At 46.1% G+C, this 18,753-nt stretch overlaps 1 protein-coding gene across 7 annotated transcripts in view; it reads left to right on the forward strand.

The window, feature by feature from the left end:
* SH2D4A (SH2 domain containing 4A) overlaps positions 1-18,753 on the forward strand; it is a 79,067-nt gene that overhangs the window by 47,172 nt on the left and 13,142 nt on the right. For all 7 annotated transcript variants that reach the window (XM_047771733.1, XM_047771739.1, XM_047771735.1 and 4 more), the window contains 3 exons: positions 111-222; positions 2,192-2,393; positions 6,450-6,580. In XM_047771733.1, the coding sequence (XP_047627689.1) occupies positions 111-222; positions 2,192-2,393; positions 6,450-6,580 (445 nt within the window). The remainder of the gene's footprint in view (positions 1-110; positions 223-2,191; positions 2,394-6,449; positions 6,581-18,753) is intronic.

The following is an 18,753-nucleotide window of genomic DNA, read 5'->3' on the forward strand; positions in this document are numbered from 1 at the left end:
TTACATTGACTGTATGCCTGTTCTTGTGCCAATATCATGCCTAGTGCCTGTCTCCTGGGAGGAAACTATTGGAGTCCTTCACCAGTGCTTCCTCTTGTTTTTTTAAACAGAAGAAAGAGTCCGTGAAGAAAACACAAGATGAAGAAATAAAACAAATAGATGAAGAGAGAACTAAGCAGATTTACAAGAACTGGAAGGAAGATTCGGAGTGGCAGGCCTCTTGTAAGTATCCAGAAGCCTCCATGACACCACATGCTAAGCCTGTCTGTGCACTTAATAAGATGAGCAATCTAAGAAGCACTTCAAGTGGTTGTTGAGAGATGTTTTAACAGTAAATTATTACTCATAGGCTATGAGCCACTGCAGAAAGGTCTCAATTCATCTTTGGAGAATCAAAATGACAATTCATCTATGTGATAGAATGATATTCAGCTGTGAAGAAACATTTTGGAAGAGTGTTTAATGTCCTTAGGACATGTTTATATCTTTTTTAGCTTGGAGAAGAAAAATCATTTTAAAATAGTATGAAAATGTCCCCACTTAAAAATGTCCAAGTATATGAAGGAAAAGAAGTGGAAGGTGAACATGCTGACATTTGCCTTCTTAGAGAGGCAGGATCCGAGGTTGTTTTTCTGTCTTTTCCTCAACTTTCAACAGTGAACCCATATTAACTCTGTAATCCAAACACAGGGATGACAGGCTGGGTGTGTCAGCATCCCTCCCAAGTCTGTGGTCCAGCCCTGACTCCTGAGTTAGTGCTGCCCAGAGATAGCCCCCCTGGGGAGAGGCCAGCGCAAAGGAAGGCAGAACCGAGCATGCATGAGGATGCTGGGAGGATTCAGGTCTAAAACAGGATTAGGGTTTCCATCCGACTTGGACACGGGAGCCGTAACTGCCCAGCCATCCCTGTAGGCAGCTGGAGAAGGAGAACAGGCAGCCATGTTCGCAGATTGTTGGGAATTCCACTACATTGAAAACCATTAAAATGGCACTTTTTGTGAAATGAAAATGTTGACAAGATCCAATCACTTCTGTGCAATGAAATCCTAGTGTAACGGAACAATAGGGGGACATTTCTTTGAAGTCATACATAACAGGTTCTGACCAATAATTGGCCTGATGCGCAAATGCACTCAGTAAAACTTATTTTTAGGAGTTCCTGTTGTGTCTCAGTGGTAATGAACCCAACTAGTATCCATGAGGATCTGGGTTTGATCCCTGGCCTTGCTCAGTGGGTTAAGGATCTGGCATTGCCATGAACTTCAGTTTTGGTCACAGACATGATTCAGATCTGGCATTTCTGTGGCTGTGGCATTGGCCGGCAGCTGTGGCTCTGATTCGGCCGCTGGCCTGGGAACCTCCATATGCTGCAGGTGTGGCCCTAAAAAGACAAAGAAAAATATTCTTAATCCCCACATTAATGTCCTTCTTTGTTTGGCTGCTGAAACAAAACCAGCAAAACAAACAGCCCTCTATTTTACAAAGTAACCATAAAAGGCAGACTTGGGACATGTTTATGTACCTGCAGAGGCTGGGTCTGCCTAAGAATCTTTTTTTTTTTTTTTTTTTTGGCTGTGTCTGAGGCAAGTGGAAGTTCCATAGACCAGGGATCAAACCTGCGCCGTAAGAGCAGTCCGAGCTTCTGTAGTGACAGCACTGAGTTCTTAACCCGCTGAGCCACAAAGGAACTCTAAGAATTGTTATGTTTGGTCTGGGAGGCGCGGAGCCTCAACCAGTGGGCTCTGAGCGTGGCCTCACTGCCCTTCCAGCATCTCCACAGCCATGAGCCACTGAGGGGTTCCCAGTCTCTGCTAGTGACCTGGGGCACGAGTGTGAGGATGTAGCATTACTGCTTATTATTCCAAGAGCCCCCTGGCTGGACGCTCACACAGGCTGGGTCTCATACACAGTCTTGGCCACTGCAGGGAATTCTCGAGCACGTGGTTCTCCTGTCCTCTTGCGTCCCTTCCTCCTCCTCTTTCTCTTCCTCTCAGAAGGCCACAAGCTCCCATAGAAGGAGAGGAATCTGCCCTGGACCCCACACCCCCCCAGAGTGACAGACATCAACAGTGCTTGTTGGTTGTCACCAGAGGAGTCAGTGAGCCCAGAGCCAGCGTCTGCGGTGCTGATTCCTCCAGACACCTCTGTGGGGTGAGGAGGGCTTTTCTCAAACCTTTTGCTGTTTTCCTAGTGCGAAAATCCAAAGCAGCTGATGAGAGGAGGCGCTCCCTCGCCAAACAGGCGAGGGAAGACTACAAGAGGCTGTCCCAAAGAGGGAGAGGCAGCGAGGGGCTGCAGAGCCCCCCAGGAGGCCCCCAGAAACCCAGGAGGCCCCCACTTCCACCCAAGCCTCAGTTCCTGAGCCCAACCGGACACCCCCACAGACCCCTCAGGTAAGGAGCCACTTGGGCAGGTGGCTTTCAGCATCATCAGTGAAGTGGCTGCATGGGGAGTGAGGACCAGCTGTCTGCAGGTGCCATTCAAACCAGCCCCACCACGGAGGCACCTGGTCAGGCCTTCATCCCTTTTTGTCTGTACAACACCCCACTGTCACTGCCCTTCACATAGACAATAACTTCTGAAGATGCCCAGTGAGGTCAATGAATTCCTTGCCTCCAGCTTGGCCCAACCCCAGAGGGTGGCAGCCAGCAGTGGGAGGGAGTCGTGACAGGAGGACCCAGGGCTTGCTGGCTGTCATGTCATCAGCAGAGCTACCTTTCCATGGCTCAGGATTAAAGCTTTGATGGTAATTCTCATTCTGGGCTACAGAGCCAAGCTCATGGGTTGAGAATTTAGAAATATTCTTCCCTTTTTTTTTCCTTTTCCTGGCTTTTCAAAATTAACTTTTTTTTTTCTTTTTTTAAGGTCTCATCTGTAGCATATGAAAGTTTCCAGATTTCCAGACGAGGGGTGGAATCAGAGCTACAGCTACCAGCCTACACGACAACCACAGCAACACCAGATCTGAGCCGTGTCTGTGACCTACACCACAGCTCACGACAACGCCGGATCCTTAACCCACTCAGTGAGGCCAGGGATTGAACCTGTGTCCTCATGGATACCAGTCGGGTTCGTTATGACTGAGCCATGATGGGAACTCCAGCCAATTAACTTTTTATTTATTTTTTTATGTCTTATTTTTTGTGATAATAATTTTCTTTCTTGGAAATGTTCTTGTTTTGAATCAACGTGTCATTTGGTGATGACGGTACTTTTGCCTCCTAGGCCATGTGGGAATCAGTCAGAACAATTGGTTTTGGAAAATCCCTGAGGAAACATACAGTGATATCACAGCACAAAGCCCCAGCCCTATGCTGACTGACTATGATTTTCTCCTTGATATTATGTGATTTTTTTTCATATTCTGGTATATAGAAAGATGATATTTAAAATAACCAGGAGAGGAGTTCCCTTCATGGTGCAGTGGAAACGAATCCAACTAGGAACCATGAGGTTGTGGGTTCGATCCCTGGCCTTGCTCAGTGAGTTCAGGATCTGGTGTTGCCATGAGCTGTGGTGTAGGTCACAGATGCAGCTCGGATCTGGCATTGCTGTGGCTGTGTTGTAGGCCGGCAGCTGTAGCTCCAATTAGACCCCTAGCCTGGGAACCTCCATGTGCCACGGGTGCGGCCCTAAAAAGTAAAATAAAATACAATAAAAATAAAATTACCAGGAGAAATCAAATATTGATTCAATGAAACACAACTGTCTAAATCTTTTTTAGGGCAGCACCTGAGGCATATGGAAGTTCCTAGGCTAGGGGTTGAATCGGAGCTGTGGCTACTGGCCTACACCACAGCCATAGCAACTCGGGATCCAAGCTGTGTCTGTGACCTACACCACAGCTCACAGCAACACTGGATCCTTAATCCACCAAGCAAGGGCAGAGATCGAACCTGCATCCTCATGGATACCAGTCGGGTTTGTTAATGCTGAGTCACAACAGGAACTCCCCTAAAGCCTTGTCTTCTGAAATAAAAACTAAAAATCTTTCTCTGTTCAGAGTATGGAGAAACAAAAGCAAAGATCTCCCTTTGCTGGGGTCAGTAGTTATCTTCAGAGTGTTTTCCTAACAGTGATTATGACCTCAGAGGAAGGCGGGGGTGGGCCGTTTCCTCTGCTGTGATTATTTCCACTTAACTCAACTGAAAGGTTCCATTTGGGGACTTGGGGACCAGCACTAAATGACCACGTTCTAAAGAGTGGCAGTTTGGGGGATAATTTTTTTCCTTAAGGACAACAAAAGAGAAAAGGCCCCACCAGGCTGTGACCGGGCCACAGAGCGGGAGCGCCTCCACGGACCCCCTCCCACGCGCCTGACCCGTCACTATGTCTGGACATGGGTCCCCTCGGGCTGTGTGGCTCCTCCAGGCTCCGCCAAGGGCAGGAATATGACTACTTATAACATGCCTGCGCTCACAGTATTTTTAGAGCACGGCCTGTGTGACTGACAGCAACGAAGGTGGCCTTTAATGGGGGTGACTCTTGTTTGAAGCTGGGTTAGCTCATTTTTTCCAACTTAAGACACTCTCATCAAGTGTTTTTTGTGAGGTGGCCAGACCAGCTGCTTTCAGGGCTGGGGCTTCAAACAGGGACAGACAGCCAAGGTCAGCAAGGAGCCAGCCCAGGGACAGACAGCCATGGGCTGTCCTGGGAGTTTGCGCTTGATCTCCAAAGATTTCCCGAAGCAAAGACCCTAATCTGAAAGATAGTGTGAGAACTTAACATGCAGCCTCATGTGTGTGCAGTGTCTGCTCCCCTGAAAAGTCAAGCATTACAGGCTCTGTGCTCCCAAATGCTGTGTACATCTGAACATGTGTATACATGGACCTGTACACCTGACATGACGTCCCATGTAACTCGGTGGCATGCGTAACCATAAAAAACATACAAGGCCTATGTAATTTCCTTTAACAGATATTCTAGTAGCTCATCCGGACTCGTTTTTACATTGAATTCTGCCCAGAATTAGTGCACCTGGGATTTGAAAAATACTTTTATTACACTGCAGTGATGCTTTTTTGTTGTTGTTTTTTTTCCTCTTTTAGGACTGAACCCCCACATATGGAAGTTCCCATGCCAGGGGTCGAATCGGAGCTGAGCTGCCAGCCTACACCACAGCCATGGCAACATGGGATCCGAGCTATATCTGTGATCTTCACTGCAGCTTGTGGCAACGCCAGATTCTTAACCCACAGAGTGAGGCCAGGGATGGAACCTGCATCCTCATGGACACTAGTCAGGTTCTTAACCCACTGAGCCACAACAGAAACTCCTGCAGTGTTACTTTTTGTAGTGGAAAATGACTGACATCCCAGAACTTAAGTTCTGCTACTAAATTTATTTCAAAACCCTGCTGCTGCCTGTATCTTTCTCTTATCAGTCTTCAAACTCTCTTCTTTCCTTTCTATTTCCGAGACAGCCTTTTAGCAGAACTAAGCCTCTTCGAAGTGTGGGACAGAAGGAATCAAGTAAAGGAGCTTAGTGCAGAAAGGAAGAGGAGGGGGACGTCTAGTTGTGAATCAGCAGAAACAAACCCAGCTAGTACCCATGAGGATGTGGGTTCAATCCCTGGCCTTGCTCAGTGGATTAAAGATCCGGCATTGCCGTGAGCTGTGGTGTAGGTCACAGCTTGGATCCCTTGTTGCTGTGGCTGTGGTGTAGGCCAGCAGCTGCAGCTCTGATTCAGCATTTAGCCTGGGAACTTCCATATGCTATGAGTGCGGCCCTAAAAAAGAGGAAATTGAATGGTGGAAGCGTTAGGAAGGAAGTTTATGTTATCACAGTTGGTTTCTTCTGCTTGCAAGTACATGCTTTTCAGGAAATTTGTGCTGGGGGTGTATTTCTTTTTTTTTTCTTTTTTTTTTTTGGTCTTTTCTAGGGCCACACCCGTGGCATATGGAGATTCGGGGCTAGGGGTCTAATCGGAGCTGTAGCTGCTGGCCTATGCCAAAGCCACAGCAACTCGGGATCCGAGCCATGTCTGCTACCTACACCACAGCTCACTGGTTCCTTAACCCACTAAGTGAGGCCAGAGATCGAACCCACAACCTCATGGTTCCTAGTCAGATTGGTTAACCACTGAGCCACAACAGGAACTCTGTATTTCACTTTTTAATGCTGATTTTCTCAAACTGTAGTTGAGAGTTAATGGCGCTTCTCATTCATAGTGAAGATTCATTACAATCTGTATGTTAACATAGCAGTGACTCACACCCATGACTAGCCTATGGGACCAGAAGGGCAGGTGACAAATCTGTACCCTCCTGTCCCCTGTCCTGGAGGCATGGTGTGATGGCCGTGCAGGGTCCCACCCCATGGGCTCAGCCCATGTGATCAGATCTTCAGGCCTGTGTGTGAGTGTGAATGTGTGTGTGAGTGTGTGTGTGTGATCTTTGAAAGCATTATTTTCATATTAGCTTAACTTAGAAAACTTTTACGAATGACAGAAACCAGGGAGTGATGAGGACGGAGTCCAGCTCTGCTCAGGAGGACATCGTGCGCTGGTTCCGGGAGGAACAGCTGCCCCTGCGGGCAGGCTACCTGGCGGCCTCAGACAGCATCGCTCCCTGGTTCCACGGTGAGTGCCTGGCCCCCCAGGGGACTCCCATCTGACTTTGACAATGGTGAGCCAGGCTCATCCAGCAGGAGGGCAGGATAAAGGCTCCCTTTCTGTTCTGCAGATAGATTCATTTGTGCCGTATTTTAGATTCCACATATAAGTGATATCATATTGTATTTGTTTTCTCTTTCTGACTTACTTCACTTAGTATGAAAATCTCTAGGTTCATCTATGTTGCTACAGATTTTATTCTTTTTCATGGCAGAGTAATATTCTATTGTATACATGTACTGCATCTTCTTAGTCCATTCCTCTGTTAATGGACATTGAGGTTGTTTCCATGTCTTGGCTATTGTGAATAGTGCTACGATGAACACAGGGGTGCATGTATCTTCTTGAATGAAAGTTTTGTCCAGTAGATGCCCAAGAGTAGGATTGCTGGATAATATGGTAGTTCTGTAGTTTTCTGAGAAACCTCCATACTGTTTTCTATAGTGGTCATTCCAGTTTACATTCCCACCAACAGTGAAGGAGGGTTCCCTATTCTCCATGCCCTCTCCAGCATTTGTTATTTGCAGATTTATTAATGATGGCCATTCTGACTGGTGTGAGGTGGTACCATACTGGAGTTTTGATTTGAATTTCTCTAATAATTAGTGGTATTGAGCATCTTTTCATGTGCCTATTGGCCATCTGTATGTCTTCTCTGGAGAATGCCTATTTAGGGAGGAGGAGAGGGGATGGAGTGGGAGTTTGAGGTTAGTAGTTATATATTTACATATATTTATATTTCTAAATATATATATACATTTATATTTAGAATGTGTATATATATATTTATATTTATATATGACTGGGTCACTATGCTGTACAGCAGAAATTGGCACAACACTTTAAATCAACCTATACTTTAATTTTTTAAAAAAGTTCCCTCTCACCTGGGCTGCCTGAGAAGCATCTCTGAAACTGTATTCACAGAACCATTGTTCTCGGCTTTCCAGGGAGCTGCATTTTCATGACAAGCAGCCTGCAGCCCCAGTTGCTGTGAGCCCTGGGGATCGGTTTGTCACCACATATGGCACCACTGGGTGGCAAGGTGGGCACTGCTCCTTGTGCACGTGCATGGGGTACTCAGTTGTGACCGAAACCAGATGGCAGCGCTGTCATCCACCACCCACCCAGGGAGGGGACCCATGGCTGCCAGGTGTGGTCAAAGGTGTGCTCTCCAGGCACTGGCTGACCTTGACCAGATCATCATTCTCAGCAGTAAAGCCATTAATCTGAGTCTCATTTTCCTCATCTGTTAAATGAAGGTGTTGAATTTGGTGATCTTTAACGTGAAAACTCTGTGGTTTTGATCCTTGCAGCTAAAGCTGCCAGGTGGGTTTGTTGGAAGCTGAGCAGAGTTTAGCTTGTAAAGCATTTCATCATGTGACCCTTCGAGAAATTTGGCTAATTCCAGCCATCTGTTTACCCAGCTCCCACTTCACTGACCTCTCCGTTCTTGGACTTCAAGAAAAGGAGGTGGCAGGAGTTCCCTTTGTGGCTCAGCAGGTTACAAACCTGAGTATCCATGAGGATGTAAATTCAATCCCTGGTCTTGCTCAGTGGGTTAAGGATCCGGTGTTGCCATGAGCTGTGGTGTAGGTCGCAGATGTGGGTTGAATTGGGCATTGCTAATGGCTGTGGTGTAGGCCGGCAGCTGCAGCTCCAGTTCCACCCCTAGCCCGGGAACTTCCACATGGGGCAGGTGTGGCCCTAAAAAAAAAAAGCAAAAGCAAAAGGTGCCTTCTCGCCCCCTTGGCCTCCAAAAAGGCCGGGGTTGAATTGGACTCACTGGCTGTGTTTAGAACAAAAGCTTTCAAACAAGACAAGGTCCTGTCTCTCACAGAGCATGTTTGTCCTCATGGGCATCTTGCTTTGAGTTCTGTTTAAGGCTTTTCTCTGTTAAGTGGTATCTTCTCCCACATAAATAGAGCCACAAAAATAAGCTACCAAGCACACAGCACAGCAAATGCCCCTAAAAAGAACAAAGTTACCTGTGGAAGGCTCTGCAAAGGGCTGCTTTTTCAGGTACTGTAGAACTGTCTAGCTTCCTTGAAAATGCATGTTCTGGAGTTCCCGCTGTGGCTCAGCAGAAATGAATCTAACGCATATCAGGACGCAGGTTTGATCCCTGGCCTCACTTCGTGGGTTAAGGATCTGGGGTTGCCGTGAGTTACCGTGTAGGTCGAAGATGCAGCTCAGATCTGGCATTGCTATGGCTGTCGCTGTGGTGTAGGCTGGCAGTCACAGCTCCAATTCAGCCCCTCGGCTGGGAACTTCCATATGCCACAGGGTGAAGCCCTAGAAAGAAAGAAAGAAAGAAAAGAAAGAAAAGAAAGAAAAGAAGAAAAGAGAAAGAAAGAAAGAAGAAAGAAAGAAATAAAGAAGAAGAATCAAGAAAGAAAGAATAAGAAAGAAAGAAAGAAAGAAAGAAAAGAGAAGAGAAGAGAAGAGAAGAGAAGAGAAGAGAAGAGAAGAGAAGAGAAGTAAAGAAAAGAAAAGAAAAGAAAATGTGTATTCTTGGGCTATTTTGGTTTTGTGATTGTCTGTTCCCAGAGGAACCCCAGGACCAGGGGCTCTCCCAGGACCAGGTTGTAAGCCTCCTTACTCTCCATTTTTCTCTGAAGACCCTGGGGAAAGGGTGACAACAGTGTCAACAGACAAATAAAAGAAGCTGGTCCATTACCTGTCATTCACAGCCATCTCTGCCCTCTCCTATTGCAGGTGTTTTTGTTTGTTTGTTTCCTCTTTAAGATAAATGTTCAGGAAATCAGCCACTTTGTAGCTTCTGTGTCACTGGGCAGAGGACACTTAACTGCAATTACAAGGGTGTAGGTTTTTTAACAGCAGGGAGTGAGGAATCAAAAGTATTGATTCAAAACCCTGGTTCGGGTGGTTCTATTTGAAACAGTTGCTAAGAGCTAGGAAGACACAGTTGAGCTAAAAATCTAGTTGGAACTTTGGCTACAAAATAAGACTCTTGGAGTTCTCATTGTGGCTCAGCAGGTTAAGAACCCAACATAGTCTCCATGAGGATGTGGGTTTGAGCCCAGGCCTCACTCAGTGGGTTAAGCATCCAGCATTGCCACAAACTGCATATAGTCGCAGATGCAGCTCAGATCTCATCTCTGGCCTGGGAATTCCATATGCTGAGGGGCTGCCAAAAAAAAAAAAAAAAAAGAAAACAAAAGAGAAAGAAAGAAAAGAAGGAAATAGTGGGATGGTAGCACTTCTTTACTGGTTTACCGTCTCCCTTTCAGCACTGGGTATTCCATAAGTCACCCATCCTAAGTTACTGTTTTGGCTACCTCATCTTCCACCCCACAGGATTTAATTTTCATCACTTTTTTCTCGTAATTAGCTTTGGATAAAGGAGAAGACGGGGAAGTGAGGGCTTTGGGCCTCTGGCTTGTGGGCCAGGCGGGAACTGCATGCTGTCAGTGAGACGGGACCCCAGGAGGATGAAGGGACATGGGGAGGGGAGGGGACAGTGGGCTCATTTGGGAAATGATGCATTGGCATGTCTCTGGGGCCGTCGTGTGAAAGCATCCATTTGGCAGTTGGATGAATGGGTAAGTGCTGGAGATGGGATCATGCTTTTCATCAGCACACGATGAAAAGCATGGAGGGGATGAAATTTTCCAGGGGTGAACTGGGAAGAAGACATAGCTCAGAGCACCAACGTTCAGAGAAGAGCAGAGCCTTCCATCTCTGTCTCAGGCCTCCCTTCCCACTCGGGGTCATGAGGAGGCAAAACAGGCTTGGAAGTATTGGTGGGGCTCTGTGATCTGTGGGTGCCAATTCAGTCATTAGGAATCAGGGTCTTGCCTCAGAAGCCCTGGATGTAGGATCTTGATGAGAACTACCAGGTTTGAGAGAGATGCTGAAGGGAGCTGCCTCCTGAGCATCTCCTGATGAACAGTTCCTGGCAAACAAGCCAGGGCTCCCCATGGCTCCCTCTCTCTCAACGAGAACTCAAAGCTTTTCTCACGGAAACCACGGGTTTCGTTCCCACTGCTCATGTGGGGGAAGCTGTTGGAAAGATTCTCAAGTTCTTTCCACTTTGTTAGTTTTCCTTAGCACCACAGCCCCATGCCCAGCTTTCTTCATGGATTGGTCTGGTGTTAGGACCCGGGTCGGGGTGATTCGGAGGCTTGCCTGCCTCTTGTGGGGGTTGGAGACCAGAGATTGGGCTTCAGGTCACGTGCACGCCTTCTTCCCCAGGACTTCCCCACCCCCACCGCCCCCCTGGAAGGACCTCCTGTTCATGGCTCACTACACTGGGCGACCACAGGATCGTGATCCTGGAGTGTACACAGACGCCCAGCAGTTTTGAAAGAGAGCCTGGTGAAGGAATTGTGGAGTTGATATTTTTCTGATTTTTTAATATTCTGCACATGTAGTTAATGAGAGTTCATTTAGAAACTTTAAACTGGCAGTCATTCAGGAGGGCTGTGGGGAGAGCGTTCCGGGGCATCTTGCCTGGCTAAGACCCTCCGGTGGGAGAAAGTTCTGGACCTCATCATAATGTGGACACCTGGGGTCACCTGGCCTCCCGCTTCTGCCTTTGCGCTGGTTTCCTCTGCGGCCTTGGCCTCAGGAGAGGCACCATAGTGAGAATAAAACCCAGCCTCCTCCCTGCAGCCCCTGAGACCCTCTCCATCTGCCCCTGCCTACTGCTACTAACTCACCTCTGTGCATGCTCCTGGCCTCGACCTCACCCCACTGCACCTCAGAGCACCACACTGTCCCTTCCTTGGGGCCTTTGGACCTGCTCTTCCTGAAGATTCCCCCAGGGCTCTCTTGGCTGAGGAAGCTTGGTGGGTCCAAGCTCTGTGGGCAGGCAGCTGGTGGGAGACAGGGCAGAATCCAGGGCTGTCCTCCCCCTCTCCCACCCATTGCAGCTTCCTTCTTGTTCAGGGGAGGTCAGTTTCTCTCCTCTGAAGACCTTCAACTGGTTAGATAAGGCCCACCCATGTTATCTCTCTTCATTTAAACATAATTTTTCTAATTAGGAAATATTTTAATAAAAACAGTACCAAGGAAAATATAACTAGTGCCAACAATGTGGCAAATGCTATAGCTCCTCTCCAAATAACAGTGAATGTTAAAAGGCATATTTACTTCTTAGCTATTTTTAATTATGAAATAAACCCTGACAGTTAAGTCAGTTAAGGAGACTTAAGGCTCCCTTTTTACTCCTACTTTACTCTCTTTCCTTTGCTCTTTCCTGAAGGGGGGAACCACTCATATTTTTATGTTCTTATTATATATATGCATGTGTATATATTTCTAGAAAATATATTTTAAAAATATAAAACATAGATATATGTATGTTTCTATAAAAGAATATTGTGCGTAACATTTACATGGTCTGATGTTTTGTGGACATTCTTCTGCAGCTTGCATTTTCTCTCATGATTATGTTATCTGGGTTTTTCTTTGTTTATAAATTTAGACCGGCTCATTCATTTTACCTGTAGTGCAGTAGTTTGTGATATATGTTATTAGTACTTTCATAATACACATTCTATAAAACATAAAATGTTCTATTTGTATTTAAGAATGATATATTTTATTACATACGCATATATACACACATATTCATTTATCTCTTCTACTTTAGTACTTTTTTTTTTGCTGTTACAGAAAATGATGCTGTTACAGAATCTTTGTACATATTCATGATAATTTCTTCGGGGCATATATTTAGAAGTGGTTTTACTGGGGGAGAGGATATGCGCATCTTTAGTTATATTAAATATTGCCAAATGCCCCCCAAAGCAGTTATACGATGTTATACTCCAGCCAGCTCTACTTGAGGGTTTCTGTTTTATTTGACATACTTGATATTGCCAGACTTTGCTTCTCCATTAATCCAACAGGGTCCACAGTGGAACTCCCCCTGCCTTTTTTTTCCTTTTTAGGGCCATGCTTGTGGCAGGTGGAAGTTCCCAGGCTAGGGGTCAAATCAGAACTACAACTGCTTGCCTACGCCACAGCCACAGCATGAGGGATCCAAGCCACATCTGGGACCTGAACCACAGCTCACAGCAACACCGGATCGTTAATCCACTGAGTGGGGCCAGGGATCGAACCCTTTTGTATCCTCATGGATACTAGTTGGATTAGTTACCACTGAGCCACAATGGGAACTCCAGGAACCACCTTATTTATTTATTTTCTTTTTTGGCCACCCCTGTGGCATATGGAAGTTCCCAGCCCAGGGATTAAATCTGAACTGCAGTTGCAATTTATGCCACAGCTGTGGCGATGCCGGATCCTAAACCCACGGCGCCAGGCTGGGAACCGAACCCACGCCTCCACAGAGACAAGTCAGATTGTTAACCCCCTGTGCCACAGCAGGAACTCTGTAACCACCTTATTTTAATTCGCATTGTTTTATAGTCAGGTTAACCTTTCTTGGTTCCTACCTAGGTGTGTATCTTTTTCTGTAATTCCTTGTAATCTTTTGACTGTTTTCCAATGAATTGAGTTTTTAGTTTTGATTTGTGGGATTTTATACTATTCCTCTGTAGATAATACGGGTTGCATATACCTTCTCCTAGTCTTTGATGGGTCTTTTAGCTTTTTGGCACGTTTTAGGGGCATGGAAGTTTTTCTTTTCCATGACATACTTCTTATGTCATACACAATCCATTTGTAATTTATTTTGTAAGTGATACCTCATATTGATATATAATTTATTCTTTTTCATATGCGTGGCCAGCTGTCCCAATATCATTCCTTAAATAGTCCTTCCTTTCTCCGTGGATGTGTAATGCTACCTGCTTCCTGCTGGGATCCTGGGTATGGGGATGATTGTACATGTAGAAGTCTTTCTATCTAGCAGTGGAAGTTCTCCTGTCTTCTGCTTCTTTGTAATCACAGTAACTCTTCTTTGCCCCTTTATGTGCTCCCCTGGGGCTTTCAGTGGCAACGTGCCAAGTTTTTTGTTTTTGTTTTTGTTTGCTTTTTAGGGCTGCCCTGGAGGCATGTGTAGGTTCCCAGGCTAGGGGTCGAATCAGAGCTACAGCTACTGGCCTACACCACAACCACAGCAACGCAGGATCCGAGCCATGTCTGCGACCTACACCACAGCTCACGGCAATGCTGGATCCTCAACCCACCGAGTGAGGCCAGGGATCAAACCTGCAACCTTACAGTTCCTAGTCCGATTTGTTTCCGCTGTGCCACTACAGGAACTCCCCATGCCAAGTTTTAAAACTCCTGTTGGGATTTTGAGTGGAATCCCATTGTATTTGGAAAGATAGTTGACATCTTTATGTTACTATATCTTTCCACCCATGAGAGTACATCTTCAATTATATTAAATAGGGCCAGGTATAGAACCTGCACCACAGCAGTGACAACACCAGATCCTTAACCCATTAGGCTACCAGGGACCTCTTATGATTCTTGTTCTTAATCATTTCATTCGTGCATGTGGCCCCCATCTTACAGCAGCATTTGAGGCAGACGTTAGGGTCTGGACTGTTTGTACAGTTGGTGAGGTGTGAGCGAGCCCTCTTGGCTAAACTAAACATCTGTTGTTTCCTGATGAGTCTGCAGCATGTGTAGGTTTATAATGAACTGCACTCACTGTTTGGAGAAAAGGCCAAGGAATAAATAAAATCGAAGTTTAAAGTTCCATACAAAACCCCACAGTTCCATTTCTTCATTCTGTCCAGCAGCATTCTCCTAGTCTTGTGAAGATGCAGCAGTGCCAGGGGCTTATAAGCCAGCAGCGAGTGGGAGCAGGAGGTCGGGGGGAGATAGAAGTAAATGTGTAATAGATTTCTGATTTAGGAATTATCTAGCTGCTTCTGTTGTTGTTAGAGAATTCACATACTTGCTTTATGCATTAGCAGTTGATCATTATTCCTCTGAAGTGTAATGTACTCTTCCTTATTCAGATATGGATAGGATTAGACTGTTGATAAAATATTTCCAGCTGGTTTATTCCTTTTTTTTTTTTTAAGACACAGTGCAAATAGCTTTTTAAATTTGTATGTATGTATATATTTTTGCTTTTTAGGGCCACACGCATCGCATATAGATGTTCCCAGGCTAGGGGGTTGAAGCGGAGCTACAGCTGTCAGCCTTCACCTCAGCTCATGGCAATGCTGGATTCCCAACTCACTGAGTGAGGCTGGGGATCAAACCCGTGTCCTCATGGATACTAGTCAGATTCATTTCTGCTGAGCCACAACCAGAACTCCCCCACCTGGTCTATCTCTTGCAGATGCTGTCATGACATATAGTTGAACCTGCCCTCCAAATGCTTAACGTTTTTTAAAAAATTATCTTTTAAGCTACTTAAAAAGCAAATCCTTTTAACATCCGTAGGATACCAACACAGTTCATAATGCAACTTTGCTTCCATTGTTTGCCGTGCTTTGATTGCTTCCATTTTTTATTGCTTCCATTTTTGATACACCCGCCAAATTTTTATTCTCCTTTGGGGGTAAATCCTGTCCATTTCTGTGGAGGAAGTTGTTACACTCTGGGACTTGAGTTCCCTAGAGATGATGGTCATGATGGAGTCCTGTGTCCCCGTTCTCTCATGTTACCATGTCCAAATGTCTGGCTTCAAAGCCATAAAAGAGAGGCTGACAACTCCTGGGTTTACTGCCCATCTCACTGCACAGCAGGCCAATAAATCAAGAGACGAATTGTTGAGACAAGGGACAGTGACTTTATTTGGAAAGCCAGCAGACTGAGAAGATGGTGCACTCGTGTCCCAAAGAGCCGTCTTTGAACCAAGTTATAATTCAGGCTTCTTTGATAGTAGAAGGCGAACAGTGTAGGTGGTTGTTGCAGACTTCTTGGGGCAGGAATTCTTAATTCTTGCAGCTCTCCACGTAGGTCAGGTCATGATGTTCCCGTAAACCTCCAACAATTCACATGTTATTCTCTGTTTTGCAGTTGTTATCTCTAAATGAATGGGAAAGTGTTATCCCCTTAAAGTCAGAGTTTTGATCCCAGCCTCGCCTGTATATTTCAGGTTCTAGGAAACATTCTTTTACAAAGGTACACAGCCGGCAAGATCGGGCACAGGCAAGAGAGCACAAGGTTAGAGCTCAAGGAATAAATCCAATGCGGAGTCAGGCTTTTTCCCTGTTCTGCTGGCTCTGTGCCACCAGGCTCCACCAGCACAGTCCTCTGGGCTACGGGTACCTACCTGGATCCGCTGCATTGAGAAAGTCTCACAGAAGCCTCCCAAGATTTCTTGCAGGCTAAAACCTTCATGAACCTGGAAACTGGTACCCATAAGCAATAGTCTAGTCTTCAGTTACTTTGCTGAGGAGTGAAGTTTGTTTTTTTGTTCTTTGTTTTGTCTTTTTAGGGCCACACCTGCAGCATATGGAAGTTCCCAGGCTAGGGGTTGAATCAGAGCTATAGCTGCAGGTCTACATCACAACCACAGCAACTCGGGATCTGAGCCACACCTGCAGCCTATACTGCAGCTTGCGGCAACGCCGAATCCTTCACCAACTGACCAAGGTCAGGGGTCAAACCTACGTCCTCATGGATGCTAGTCAGGTTCTTAATCCACTGAGCCACAACGGGAACTCTGGAGATTTCTAAATTGTGAGGCCGTCGAAATTCTGCCCATTTCTCATGAAAGGATTTTCAAGCTTCTGTCTTGACAAGGCACAAATGACTGATCTGTGTGACTTCCCAAAGTCCCACTGGTGTATACATCCTGTCTCACCTATATAACAATTCATCTGCTTTGTGGAGTGGGACAGGCTGTGGTTGGCAGCAGGGACACGCTCGTGCCTGTGTGGGGCCTGGGAGCCCTGACCTTGGGAGGAACCAGCAGGGCCTGAGCCAAGAGCCCTGGGAATCACCTCCATTCAGCACGAAATTAATTACTCTGCATTTCTCTTATGTTCCTGCCTGGTGCTACTTCAGATTTCTGAAATAACTGAAGATAAAACACAAAGAGGTGAAAGCTACAATATCTATTCAGACATAAGAAATGCTAGCTTTTCTACAGCAAATATGCATTGCTCGCTCAATCTTTTTTTTCCTCCTGGGAGACCTTGACTTTTCTTATAAATATTACCCAGTGCAGCAAACTTACTGCAGAACTCTTAGGATGTTATTCCATTAATGTTGAGAATAGTCCATTAACCCCAAAGTCCTCTCTTGAGTTTTTCAAATAATGCAGCTGAATCCTCACCCTGATGCTGCCGGCCATGGGGGCACATGCCCAGAGCCCCCCACCTCCCTTCACCAATGCCCAGGCTCTGGTCTGCTGGTTTCCCACCATGTTTTCTGAGGACCTGGAGGGTCCTTAGAGGCAAGAGAGAGGGGAGTGGGTGAGTCCCAGGGGCTAAAATAGCGACTCTGCTTTGGGATTTTACTTCAGATGTTTATCTGGGAAGGAGGATTCTACTCTTTAAAGAGAAGTTGTTTTTGCTTTTGTTTTTTGTTTGTTTTAAGTGGAGTAGCATTGGCTTACACTGTTGTGTTAATTTCAGGTATACAGCAAAGCGATTCAGTTATACATAAACACATATCTATCCTTTTTCAGATTCTTTCCCGTATAGGTTATTACAGAGTACTGAGAAGAGTTCCCTGTGGCTATACAGTGGGTGCTTGCTGGTTGTCTATTTTATATATAGTAGTGTTCATATGTTAACCCCAAACTCCTAATGTATCCATCTCCATGATGTTTCCCCTCTGGGAACCATAAGTTTGATTTTGAAATCTGTGAGTCTGTTTCTGTTTTGTAAATAAGTTCATTTTTTTTCCCCTCTTAGCCGCATCTGTGGCATATGGAAGTTTCGAGGCTAGGGGTCGAATTGGAGCTGCAGCTGTCTGAATATACCACAGCCACAGCAATGCGGAATCTGAGCGGTATCTGTGACCTACATCACAGCTCACGGCAACGCCGGATCCTTAACCCACTGAGTGAGGCCAGGGATGGAACCCATGTCCTCATGGATACTAGTTGGGTTCGTTACCACCGAGCTACAATGAGAACTCCCCTTTGTATCATTTTTAAGTGGGATTCCACAAATAAGTGATACCATGTGATTTTTGTCTTCATCTGACTTACTTCGCTTAGTATGATCATCTCTAGGTCCATCCATGTTGCTGCAAATGGCATTACTTTGTTCTGTATAATGAGAAGTAGTTTTAAATCCATGCCTTGTTGTCATTCTTTCTTTGTTGTCACATGTCTCGTGTGCTGGGGGAGGGGCAGTGGTCAGAAGTGCACCTCCAGGGTCACAACACCTGGGTTCAGCTCCCAGGCCTCTATCAACCTGTGTGGCCTCAGGCAAGTGGCACAAGTCCCGAGCTGGTCTCTCAGCTCTATAAGGCAGAGACACATTACCTGCCTCCCAGGGCTGCTCTGAGGACTTGATGAGATAAAATATCTAAAGTACTCAGAACCGTGTGTGACCCATAGTCAGCCTGAGTTAATAGGTGTTAGCCATTAAGGTGATGAAGTGAGAGAAATGATGTAACTTTAATCTTTGAATTATTAAGGAAACATTATGCATAATATTTAAGAGCTCTGACCATTTTTCCTCATCCCTCGGGTGCCTGAGATGTCAAGGGTAAGAGGTCAGCATCGTGGCCTGTCTCCTGGACAGAGGTCCAGGGCAGGACCCAGAGCCTCTCTGAATGTGCTTCCTTTACCTACTGCAGAGTTAGAGAGCCTAAAGTGTGGGGCGCCCTCTCCCAAGTTCAAGACTCTGGGTCTGCAGGGTTCTGCTCGGAAATACCATCGTCACCTTTTCTCTCCATCACCCCATCTCTGGGCAGATAGCAGGGCGGGGCTTTGAGGTCACCTTGAGGCAGAGATATGTTCCATCTCAGTGCTGTCCCCTCCCTGCACCATGTTCTGAGGCAGACAATATAGGACGGATGATGAGAGGAATGAGGACTGACTGGCAGAGGTGTTGAGGCAGCGCCCAGGGCTTCCCTGGGCACACCCGCCACATGGTCAGGGAGCCCCAAAGCCACTGGTGCCTCTCTGTCCTCGGACACTGAACCCCCAAGCTTAGGGTGGCCACAGGGGTCCCTGGGGATTGTCCCCAACTCCAGGGACCTCACTTAACTAATCACTGAATAATACATCTCCTTGAGCTTGCCCAGGTGGGACAGGATTGCCTCCTTATGAA

Source organism: Phacochoerus africanus, chromosome 3, assembly GCF_016906955.1.
Source record: "Phacochoerus africanus isolate WHEZ1 chromosome 3, ROS_Pafr_v1, whole genome shotgun sequence".
NCBI lineage: Eukaryota > Metazoa > Chordata > Mammalia > Artiodactyla > Suidae > Phacochoerus > Phacochoerus africanus.